The 12500-nt window shown below is 40.2% G+C and overlaps 1 protein-coding gene across 2 annotated transcripts in view; it reads left to right on the forward strand.

The window, feature by feature from the left end:
- Positions 1 to 12500, forward strand: part of LOC137621669 (protein turtle homolog B-like) — a 782627-nt gene that overhangs the window by 751151 nt on the left and 18976 nt on the right. For both annotated transcript variants that reach the window (XM_068352170.1, XM_068352171.1), the window contains exon 11: positions 229 to 352. In XM_068352170.1, coding sequence (XP_068208271.1) covers positions 229 to 352 — 124 coding nt within the window. The remainder of the gene's footprint in view (positions 1 to 228; positions 353 to 12500) is intronic.

Below are 12500 nucleotides of genomic sequence, written 5' to 3' on the forward strand. Positions count from 1 at the left end.
GTGTAAAGTAAATAAATAATAAATTCAACAGTATTATAATACTCACCATCCCCTCAAGAATGAGATAAAAAGAAAAATGTCCTTTGATGTTTAGCAGATATGTAATACCTATAAAAGTAACAATGCGTTCTTCGTAAATTTCATTTGCCTAATTTAAAGCAAAACATTTCCTTACAAGTAATCACATAACGCAAATGAACAGTAATGATTTTATTTTCTTTCTAACAGGATTTCACATCAATCGCCAGTTACGCTCCGAAGAGCCAACTCGACTACGGGACTTTGCTCTGCTGGGCCTTCAACAACATTGGCGAACAGGCCAACCCTTGTGCCTTCACCATTATAGCTGCTGGTAAGGAGGCGTTACATTTGATTTCGTTTTTCCTTCTATACGAACCTCACACAAAAACCACACAGTGTTGTAGCATATTCTTTACTGTATTTTCCTCTCTTTTAACATTACCAAAGGGAGAAATTGACCTTAATAGCTTAAGAACATAAAAATGTAGCATCATCATCTCTCTCTCTCTCTCTCTCTCTCTCTCTCTCTCTCTCTCTCTCTCTCTCTCTCTCTCTCTCTCTCTCTCTTTAAAAATGGTTGACTTCTTATTGTGTGCATTTCCCTAATGTTAGCCCTAAACATCATCACCTACTCCTCTCTCTCTACATGGTCTCCTCGCCTTTACCTTTAGTTTCCTCCAATGGTTAATAACTTTAAGGATGTTTCGACATTAATTTGGCCCGGGGGAATAGGGGGAGGGGTGTAGGCCAAGCACTATGTGTGGATTGGTTAGATAATGAATTTCAGCTACATCGTATATTCCGCTGAATGTTTCTCACTTCAAGAGCTCCCACTGTTATATATGAAAGGCCCTTTCATAGGAATCCATTTCCCAGCCAACTTAATGCAAACTGTTAACCTTAAATCTCCTCTCGGCCCATAAAATTTTATCTTTTGTCTCCCTTCTGGATTCTTTGTTTTAAGAGAAGCAAAGTGTGGGACAAATCTCCTTTTTGTAACATGTTTAGGAGTAGTATTTCGGATTCATCTACGTTTAATATTAGTTTGTCTTAAAAAGGTCCTTTCTGAGTGGGGATACTTTGACGTGGTGCAAAGTTTGTTTATCGTCATGATCAGAAATAATGTACTAGTCAGGGCCACCCATACTAGGTTGGTTTCCTGTGGGTGATCAAACGAAAGTCTTCCACCATCAGTAATCTACAATGGCCAGCGTGATGAAAACTGGAAAAACCCCAGACATGAATAAGGACATGTTTGAGGCCATTGTCCTGTAGTGGACTGGATACGGCTGCAGTTGTTATTAATGTTGTCTAAAAGTGGACTGAACCGACTTCCAATTTTCATTATTTGCTTAAGAAGATGGATCCCAATGCTTAGTCTACATGGATGAAACTGTATTTGACGCCTCAGCTTTATGGATTTTGGGTCAAGACCTACCACCCGGACCGGGAAGGTGATGCAGTGCCACTCCACGACTTGTGGAGTGGAGTTCATCTCCCCTTTGTCCTGTTTTGTTGACGAGGATTGAGGAGAGAGATTCATTACAGTGAGAGCCATATAAAGGAGCTGAAGCCACTTTCATCCATTAGCAATAAATTGAAAACCCCGATTCCAAAATGACTTCGATATAGTTATTATCTTACCAAGATATATTGATGACATGGCCTTGCATACGATTCATCTTTTTCTACATTAACATTCAAGTAAAATGAAATGATTCCCCGACTGATCTTTTGTTTTTCTATAAACAATTAATGGGTATTTGTTTACGAACGCTAAAATAATTACCTAACTTCCAGGATTATTTTTGCTATTTCTGTTTTTCATTATCAATAAGTAAAACAAATATATCATCTCAATTTATTATTCTTTGTAAAGATAGAAAACAGTACTTTTTCTTCGAAAAGCAAAGTAAAAGTACTAAGTAATACTAAATGTCAGATTAATTCTCATAACACACGCGCGCGTGCACACATATACCATACACGTAATTCCAACAGATTAAAAATAAGAGGAAATACAATAATAAATCAACAAAAAGATAAAAACGTCCAATCTCAAATACCAGGCCAGCGGAAAAATGGCTTTCAAAACATACTTTTTAATTAGTTATTTTAACAACAAATCTCTTTCGAACACAAAGATAAGACTATATTTATTAAACAAACATTTCACGGCCGCCCGATTCTTTTGTCAGCCCCAACTCATGTTGCGCTGAGATAAACAAAACAAAGACATATGTCTTTGTTTTTTATAATAGATATTTGACCTTTTGTGAAAACATGTCTGATCCTCATCAAGATGAAAAATCTACATTAATCAAGAGAAGTGATGCTTAGGTAAAAATACTTTGGGTAGAGTTCTGTTACTTGAGAGTACACTCAGCACACTATTATATCGTATTTTCCTTTCTCTGGTTTTGGTAAAGTTTTTATAGTTTATATATGAAAGAATTATGTTACTATTCTTCAAATAATTTAATTGTTCATAACTTCTCTTGTAGTTTATTTATTTCCTTTCCTTGCTGGGCTATTTTACCTGTTGGAACCCTTAGGCTAATAGTATCCTACTTCTCCGAATAGGGTTGTAGCTTAGCTAATAATAATAATAATAATAATTATACTACTACTACTACTACTACTACTACTAATAATAATAATAATAATAATAATCTTAAGGATTAATTGCTACAAAGGAAAGCCTCAGATTCGTATGACTCCATTTCCTGTTTGCTATCTACAATAAAAAGAAAACAAAAATCCTCGGACAGCTGTTAGCGTCAGGTTCCAATTTCTTTTATGGGCTCTCGTGACATGGTTGGTTTCGACCTGGCCTTTCATTAGAAGGGGCTAGCGTTCGATCCCAAGTATGAGGTAGAAATTTATTTCAACTTGACACATATTCGAAGTTTTCTTTTAAAAACGCGCTTAGTATAAACTGTTGAGGTGTTGAAATAATAATAATAATAATAATAATAATAATAATAATATTAATAATAATAATAATAAAACTTCAATTATACTTCTTTTTGGACCAGTCATATAAAAGTCAATTGATTTCATTGTATTTATTTTTCTAATAAATTAATTCGTTGCAATTTTATGCGTTTAAATGTCTTATTCCAACTATTGAAATTCTTGATCACACTATTGCTACTATCATTATTATTACTACTATTACTACTCCTACTACTAATAGTAGAGTAGTACTGCTTCTACTACTACTACTACTACTGCTGGTCCTGCTAATAATAATAATAATAATAATAATAATAATAATAATAATAATCTACCACTTCAGAGGTATTAGAAAATCTTCTTTTAGAGGTTTAAAGATCGCCGCTCATGATTGGCAGAGGCAAGAGACTAGTCAATGTCTTGTGGACCTCCCTTGCATAATTATGATCAGCGTCCAATCCCCCTCTCCACCGAAGTTAGGATCAGGTAGGGGCAGGAATTGGCCAGTAGACCTGTATACTCACTTATACCAAACATCCCTATCTCACAAGGATGGTGAGCTTTCATACATAACTAGAAACAATTACTTGACATCGTATGAATACCTATTGTGACGGGCCGAGAAAAGGTTGTGACTCAAAGACAGTATGAAAGCAACTGAGTAAATTTATTATAAAACACTCTCCTTTATATACAAAAGCTCAAAACAAAAAAGAAATTTCATGTTAAATAAACAGACACTGTTACAGAGGAGAAAAGCAGACATGTTTATTCAGGTTCTTTTTAGTGCGAGGGAAGAGCGAAGATATAAGCATAATAATATACATAAAATGAACTATGTACGATCATGTGACACACGGTTGGTACATGGCTCCCCCCCTAAAAATGACATACTGTACATGTTAAATAGGGCGCCCTGATCTAGAGAGGCAAACTGTAAGCAGGTCATCTGGCAGGAGATAAGCAGGTTTTAGACGATCAATGGAGACCCAGTCTTCTTTGCCACGAATGTTTAGTGAGAATGCTTTCGGACTGCGTCGGATCACAAGGAAAGGGCCCGTGTAAGGGGGCGTTAGTGGTGGCTTGCTGGTGTCGTTGCGCAGGAAGACGTGCGTTGCACAGTGTAAGTCCGTTGGTATGTGATGCTTCGCTGGGGGCTTGCAAGTCTGGCGGCATGGAGTAAATTTTCCCACAACATGACGTATGCGCTGGAAATCGTCGGAGGAGGTTGTAGAAGGAAAAAATTCGGCAGGGACGACCAACGGGTCGCCATACACCATTTCAGCTGCCGAGATGTCGAGGGCGTCTTTAGGAGTGGTCCTTAGTCCAAGGAGGACCCAGGGAAGCTGAGTAAACCAGTTGCAATCCTTGCAGTGGGACATCAAAGCTGCTTTGAGGGTGCGATGAAAACGTTCAACCATTCCATTGGCAGCGGGGTTGTGGGCCGGTGTCTGATGTAGGGTGATGCCCAGGAGATTCGCTAATGACGTCCACAATTGAGAGGTGAAAGTGGTTCCCCTGTCAGAAGTAACATGCTCAGGGATACCAAATCTTGCAATCCATCCAGAGAGTAAGGCAGATGTACATGAGGCGGACGTTGCAGTTTCCATGGGAATGGCTTCAGGCCAACGAGTGGAGCGGTCGATGACGGTAAACAGGTAACGATGTCCTTGTGATGTGGGTAGGGGGCCTACAACGTCAACGTGAATGTGTGCGAAACGACGCTGAGGTTGAGGAAAGGTGCCCACTCCTGAATCCGTGTGTCGATGTACTTTGGAAGTTTGGCAAGAAGTACTGGCGCGGACCCAATCCTTAGCATCCTTAGAAATGCCGTGCCAAATGAACTTTGCCTTCATCAGCTGTGCAGTAGAACGGCACTAGGGATGTGAAAAGCCGTGGATAAAATCAAACACCTGTCTTTGCATGGGAGCAGGAATCCAAGGTCGCGGTCTACCAGTACTGACCTCACAGAGGAGGGTGTTGTTGGAGTCTTCGAGGGGAAAATCTTCCCAACGGAGGGACGTGCAGGATGTCCTACATGCTTGGTACTCTGGATCCTGTCATTGGGCTTCAGCCAGGGCGTTGTAATCCAATCCCAGTTGAACGGCAGCCAACGTGTTTTTTGACAGGGCATCGACAACGGGATTCATTTTCCCAGGGACGTATTGAAGGGGGCAATTGTATTCAGCCTCGGCGGAGAGATGTCGGCGTTGCCGGGCGGACCAGGCATCAGACTGTCGAGTGAAGGCGTGCACCAGAGGCATGTGGTCTGTGCGAATGACGACGGGCGAACCTTTTAAGAAATGGCGAAAGTGACGGACAGCCAAGTGCACCACCAGCAATTCGCGATCGAAGGTAGAATAAACCGATTCTGCCTTGGACAGTTTTCTGCTGAAGAAGGCCAAAGGGCGGGGCGAGCCGTTGACCACCTGTTCGAGTACTGCACCAATAGCGACGTCGCTGGCATAGGTGGAGAGAAGGAGAGGGGCATGTGGGATAGGAAAAGTGAGAGCCGCAGCAGTTGATAGGGCCTTCTTTGCATTGCAGAAGGCCGCTTCTTGAAGGGGACCCCACTTCAGGTCCTTTGGCTGGCCCTTGAGGGAGGCGTAGAGGGGAGCAAGAGTGGCGGCAATGGCTGGCAGAAAACGGTGATAATAGTTGATCATGCCCAAGAATTCATGCAGAGCTTTGACGGTCGAGGGCGCGGGGAAGTCCTGAACGGCTGCTACCTTCTCAGAGAGGGGATGGACTCCTTCAGGAGTGATGCGGTGCCCTAAGAACGACACTTCGTTGGCACCAAAGGTACACTTGTCGTACCGGACTACAAGGCCGTTTTGTTGCAGGCGGTCGAGCACAATGCGCAGGTGACGGAGGTGTTCCTCTTTTGAGGAGGAGAACACAAGTATGTCGTCTACATAACATACACAGAAAGGGAGGTCCCCTAAGATACTATCCATGAGACATTGAAACATGGGCCCAGCATTACGAAGGTCAAAACAGGAGTAATTGAAGGTGTATGTACCAAACGGAGTGGTGATGGCGGTCTTGGGGATGTCTTCTGGGTTCATAGGCACCTGATAATACCCCTTCAAGAGGTCGAGCGTAGAGAAAACCTTACGTAGCAATGTTTGGGAGGGGGTAGTGATCCGGTTCTGTTTGCATGTTCAGGCGCCTGTAATCCCCGAATGGACGGAGGGAGCCGTCTTTCTTCAGAAAGCCCATATCCTCCATTTCCGCGAACGTCTGTTTGGCGGCTGCCAATTGTTCCGGTGCCAGACGTCTGAATTTTGCGAAGACTGGGGGTCCCGTCGTCTTGATATGGTGATAAATACCGTGCTTGGCAGGAACCGTGGGCGTTTGGCGAAGTTCTGGACGGAAAACCTCCAGGTACGACGTGAGGAGGTGGGCGTAGGCATTCGTGGGTGCGCTGATGTGGAGAGCGAGGTTAGAGGGGGCGGGTTGAAGAGGTGTCGACAAGTACGAGTCTGCGTTAACAAATCGACGGTGGGCGACATTGACCAGAAGGTGGAAATGAGAGAGGAAATCCGGACAAAGGATTGGCAATGTGACGTCAGCAACGAGAAACTTCCAATGAAATTTACCGTTTCTGAACGATAATGTGAGGTTCTCGTAACCGTAGGTGGATATCGCAGATCCCTTGGCAGCTACCAAGCGGACGTCTGCAGACGTAGATAGACTACGTCGTGTCCTGAAGAGTTCCCTTAGCAAAAGAGAACAACAAGCACCCGTGTCTACCAAAAATCGCACTCCCATTCCTACATCATGTAAAAAGAAAAGATTAGAAACACGGGAGGCCACCGCCATGAGCGATAGCCTACTTACACGTTTTTTGGCCACTGACAATCCTTAGCACATTTCTTCGCGGTTGCCCCGAATCTGAAGTGGTAGTAGCAAAACTGCGGCGGATGGGAGGTAGTAAGTGGCTGTAAAAGTTGTTGGTTAGGGCACGAGCGATTGGTGGGTGGTGGGTCGCTTTGTCACTGCTTCGGCAAGTCACAGGGTAAGCGTGTATGTCCTACGGCATTCACGTCAGCTTTGGTTGACGTTGAATAGGCATCCTCTTCGTCAGGGGTGGAGGCGTTGATGGAGGTCTTGAAGTGGCTGTCTATAAGGGTGTCAACTTTGGTCATCAAGTCCTTTATGGATAAACTAACGACATCGGGTATGACAGCGCGTATAGGTCCGGGTAAACAGCGTATCCAAAGGGCACGAAGTAGGTTTACCTCACGAGGAGAGCCGTCTGCGGCAGGTTGCAGGCAAGCGATACTGGTCATTTCCCTAAGGGCAAGCGAAGCCCTTTGGTCCCCCAACGGTTGTTGCGAGAGCTGAAAAAGCTTTGCTATATGGGCGGCTGGCGACGGCGAGTACTGCTGCAGAAGGTATGTTTTGAGGGCGTCATACGCTGTTGGGGCGTCTCCTTGTTCACAAAGCCAGTCGGATATTTCCGGGAAGCTGTGCTCAGGTATCGCCGCGAGAACATAATCTGCTTTGGTGGTTGAGCGAGTCACGCCCTTGATGCGAAACTGGACTTCTGCGCGCTAACACCAAGCAAACGCCTCTCCGCTGGCGAACGATGAGAGTTTCATTGGGGCAGCCGCAGCGCCAACTTCCGTAGAGTCCGCCATAGCACCAACGATGGAGGGGCAAGGGTGGGGGGGTGGAAGGCGGTGGGAGCGAGTCGACTTCCGGGGTCACCAATGTGATGGGCCGAGAGAAGGTTGTGACTCAAAGACAGTATGAAAGCAACTGAGTAAATTTATTATAGAGCACTCTCCTTTATATACAAGAGCTCAAAGCAACAAGAAAATTCATATTAAAAAAACAGACACTGTTACAGAGGAGAAAAGCAGACATGTTTATTCTGGTTCTTTTTAGTGCGAAGGAAGAGCGAAGATACAAGCATAATAATATACACAAAATGAACTATGTAAGATCGTGTGACACACGGTTGGTACACTGTTATCTAATTTCTAGAATCCATAAACGGGGAGCAATTCACAATGACAGTTTTCAGGACCATCTAATAAATCTATAATCTTCCATGAAAATCTTTGGAACATGTAAAAGTCACATCTATTTTCATCATCAAAATTTAACTTTTACAATTTATTTCAATGAAATTCTGCCTAAAACCAACAGGGAAAATAGACTTGTGAGGAAAGGAAATAGAAAGAATATTGTGTCTAAGTGTACCCTCAAGCAAGAGAAAACTAACCAAAGACCGCGGTACAAAGGCTATGTCACTACCCAAGACTAGAGAACAACGGTTTGATTTTGAAGTGTCCTTCTCCTAGAAGAGCTGCTTACCATAAATAGTCTTTTCTACCCTTACAAGTGGAAAGTGGCCACTGAACAATTACAGTGCAGAAGTTGACCCCTTGTGTGAAGGAGAATTGTTTGGTTAGCTTAATGTTGTCAAGTGTATGGCGAAAGAGGAGAATGTATAAAGAATAGCCAGAATACTCGGTGTATGTATAGGCAAAGAAAAAATGAGCCATAACCAAATCGGGATCCAATGTTGTACTTTCAGGCCAATCAAAGGATCCAATAACTCTCTAGCGGTAGTATCTCAACGGATGGATGGTGCCCTAGCCAACCTACTGCCATTACTTACTTACTTACTTACTACTTTTACGGGTTTATTTCTTGCCCTCCGTCAGACACCAAAAGTCTGTTCAGGCGGGCCTTGTGTGTGAAAAAATAATTTCTTTCCAGTTAATATTTTGCTCTGTATCTTATCAGTTATTTCGCTAGCATTTGTATTCAGGCTTAATAGTTTTCACGTCACTATTATAACACTTTCTAAAAAGATAAGTCTTCAGGTTTTTCTTGAAAGCTGCCACATTATTGCTATTCTTAACATCGAGTGGAAGGTCGTTGAAGAGTCTTGGTGCAGCATAACTGAACATTCTTCCTCCTATTGCATGAATATACATATGAATATATATACTGAAACTATTGAAAATGGGAGAAATATTTTCTGATCTTTGATTTAAAATGGCCACTCAAATATCTTACAAGTCTTTATATGATAACTACTTAACTCTCTACGGAAATCAGAGTTTGCATAATTTCAGTAGGGAAATAGAAAAATAAAGCTCAAAGTAACTCACTCCGTTGCTACACTTCCCACAAATTCCAGTACAAAGCTCAAGTCCCAAACTCTAATATTCCAAATTCTATCCAAATATAAACACTACGGATCTTGGATAGAAGTGTTTACAAACTGATCATTCAAAACAATACGATTCTCCAGCTGTGAAGGAGCCCGCCATCTTGGCACTCGAACTGTAAGAAAGGAATCACAAGCTTTCGTGAGATCCTGTCTTAGCATTATTCAACAGTAAACTCTTGAAAAGCCTTTGATGATCAGTTTCACGTAAATTCTTTTATATATATATATATATATATATATATATATATATATATATATATATATATATATACACACACACACACACACACACACACACATATATATATATATATATATATATATATATATATATATTTATTTATTTATGGTCTGACTGCTAGGGAAAATATTCTGATCAATCAATAAAGTGTTACATCTTAATGCAAGTTTCGCCCATTCAGACATTAACGTTTCTCGCTGTAATTACAGATTGCCCATTCTAGTGGAGAGGTTCCGTTGTTTGTAATTACCACGAGACTACGATTTCCATCTTATTCGTGAAGTATAGAAAGAACGTAAATATGATCTTGTTTTCTTACCGACTTTCCGTTCCAAGAAATCATATTTAATCTATGTCAATTCTCTTCGGGGGAAAAGAACGCGTGTGCTTTTTTCTCTGAACCAAGGAAACTTGATTCATTTTGAAGGAGTTAATATAAAAGAAGAGAATATACGAGTACAAAAGAGCGCGATGTGTCAGATGGAAAGAACGGTTAAGCTAAATGGATAAAATATTTAACAATAAAAGCGATAAAACAAAAAAAAAAGAAAAACAAAAAAAATTCTATGAACAAGAAAATAGATGAGTGATGACAAAGTATAGCAGCAACGAACATAACCGAGTTATGAAAATTTTTCTTGATTTTCGCTTTGTAAAACGTCAATAAATCTGTTAATTTAGGAATGGAAAAGAAATATTCATCAAGGACATATAAGCCAAGAGAAACAAAAATACTTCGAATAATAAATTTCCTCAGACAGAAGTAAATCCTTACCACTAAATGTCTAGTGAATAAATTATCTTCTTCCCGCCATTAATATCGAAGCCCAAGGAACCGTTACTTGTTGGACGGAAAGGACTCTTGAATGGGGACCGTTAGAGAATCTTCCTTTCAAGGCTCCTCATTAGTGAGAAAACTTCCGCCTTTTAACAAGCGAAGGAGAGAATATTTCCTTCCTTTTCGCATTCTCAGACAAACAAACCATGTATTTCTAAGCTTCTTAAAGCGACCAATAGATCTTTATCTTTAGGAAGAGAAGGACGAAGTAGGAAAAATTCTTTGTGTTCTTCATCTACATCAAGACGAATAGAGGCTTCTTGGTTGAAAATAACATTAATAGTTCCTCCACTATTTCAATTTATAATCAGCCGAAAAAAATCGAACCTCCTATTGGCTCTCTTTTCTACACGAGACATCCCTTTATTCAATAAAACCTTGAAATCTAATTCTTATTCACTGGATACCTTTATTGTTTTCCAATATTAGATCCCGAGGTTCTTCACTTAATAGGAAGTATAAATAATTAAAGTAAGGACGACCACAGATTACCCGTGGACATATTTATACATAGCAGACGATCTTTTTCTGATAGTATTTTACTTGTAGGATTAATGATAACTGTGTCTGTCACTCTTTGATACCTAAAAATCTTAAGCTCGGTGAGATAGGGACAAACTGAGAAGAATTTTGTATACTTGAATTGGAATCCTTTCTTATAATGGCTAATAGCCATCATAAGAATTTATAACAAAAATTATTTTTCCGTGTATTGAAATATTTGTTGAAACTTCATTGTCCGGTTTCCCTTGAGCAAAATTACCACTAATTTAATCCTCTGAACACTTTGTACATTATGGTGGAATCTCTATTTACTCATAAAACAATATACCCAAACGATCTTAATTAAAGTTCTCATAATTCTACACAGTGTCGCCTTATCTATAAGGCTGACTAGGCTGAAGGCTCGTGGCCCAGCAAGAGAAAGGGCCTATGCAACATTTTTCTTCTTTTAGTGTTAAATGTGAAATCTATGGACGATTTACTTCACTTGTAATTTTATTGTATTAAATTCTACGAAGGGAGAGCGTGAAATTTTCGGGGGTGGGTGTGCCAGGCGTTTGGGGATGTCGATGGGCCCAAAGAATCTCGAAGCCTAAAAAGCACTGAATCTATGCCATATTTTCTAATCATCCTAGACCGACCAAACAGGCCAGGATGTTGTCATATAACAACGACACGGAAATTTATTAAGCATATAGGGCGTAATCACCAGACTTTCCTATTTGTATGTGAATGTGATACATTTGACTTTGATATGTCTAAAGTACACTCCACATTAAAAAAAAAAAAAAATAATGTTTAGGCACAATTAGTCTTTTAGTCATGGGTAACTCATGGGTAAAACAACAATACATTTAAATGTTTAATCGGCGATTATCCTTTGCGACAGTAACAATTCACTAACAAATTGAAGCTAAAATGCATTTAGCGAATAAAGTTTTAGGTCGACAGCAATTAAACTCACACAAAATAAATAATTCTTTTAATCAAACTGAGTATTCGAGGCTGTAGTAACTCGCCCAACAAGATAAACAATGTGGATAATAGTAGTCTTAAGTATTTCAAGTCGATTCCCAAATTCAACTAACTAATAATATCCTTTTAAAGGTCACTATCAATCATGTCATCTAGCTTATCATCATGTAACCTTTATGTCAATCAAAAGTTGAAAAAAAAAAAAAAAAACGATAGCTTTGTGTTATCTCTAAGCCGAATAAATTAAGGCGAACCCCCCCCCCCCCCCCCCAAAAAAAAAAAGTAGGAATTTAAGATTGTTCAGCGTTTAGTTTTTCTTAATATAAGTTAATCCAAGATAAGCTCGAATATTTGCTTTTCTTCCCTTCCCCCTCCTGGCTTTACAATACAAGCAAATGTTAAAAGCAATAGAATATTCTAACATCACAAGAAATTCATGTATCATTAAGACTGAAAACAAAGACAAAAATAACAACGCCAAAAGATTAAAACGCACAAAGATACAAAGACGAATGATAACAAAGAACAACAGTGATTAAAAGTTTGTTGCAGTCGCCCCAGAGAACAAAAGAAGAGAAGAAGTGAAAATCTCGCATTAATTCCGATAAAAGATTATACTGGAGTTCTGAATGTTCCAAACAATACAAGGCACCAAAAGTATATTCAAATCAATCTCCACCTATAATGTACATCTGGAGAGATTTCAGTATCTTAAAAAAGAAAAAAATAAATAAAGGGGGGAGGGACAAAGTTTAGCCGTGTGGATA

The sequence above is a fragment of the Palaemon carinicauda genome, chromosome 28 (genome assembly GCF_036898095.1).
Source record: "Palaemon carinicauda isolate YSFRI2023 chromosome 28, ASM3689809v2, whole genome shotgun sequence".
Lineage (NCBI taxonomy): Eukaryota > Metazoa > Arthropoda > Malacostraca > Decapoda > Palaemonidae > Palaemon > Palaemon carinicauda.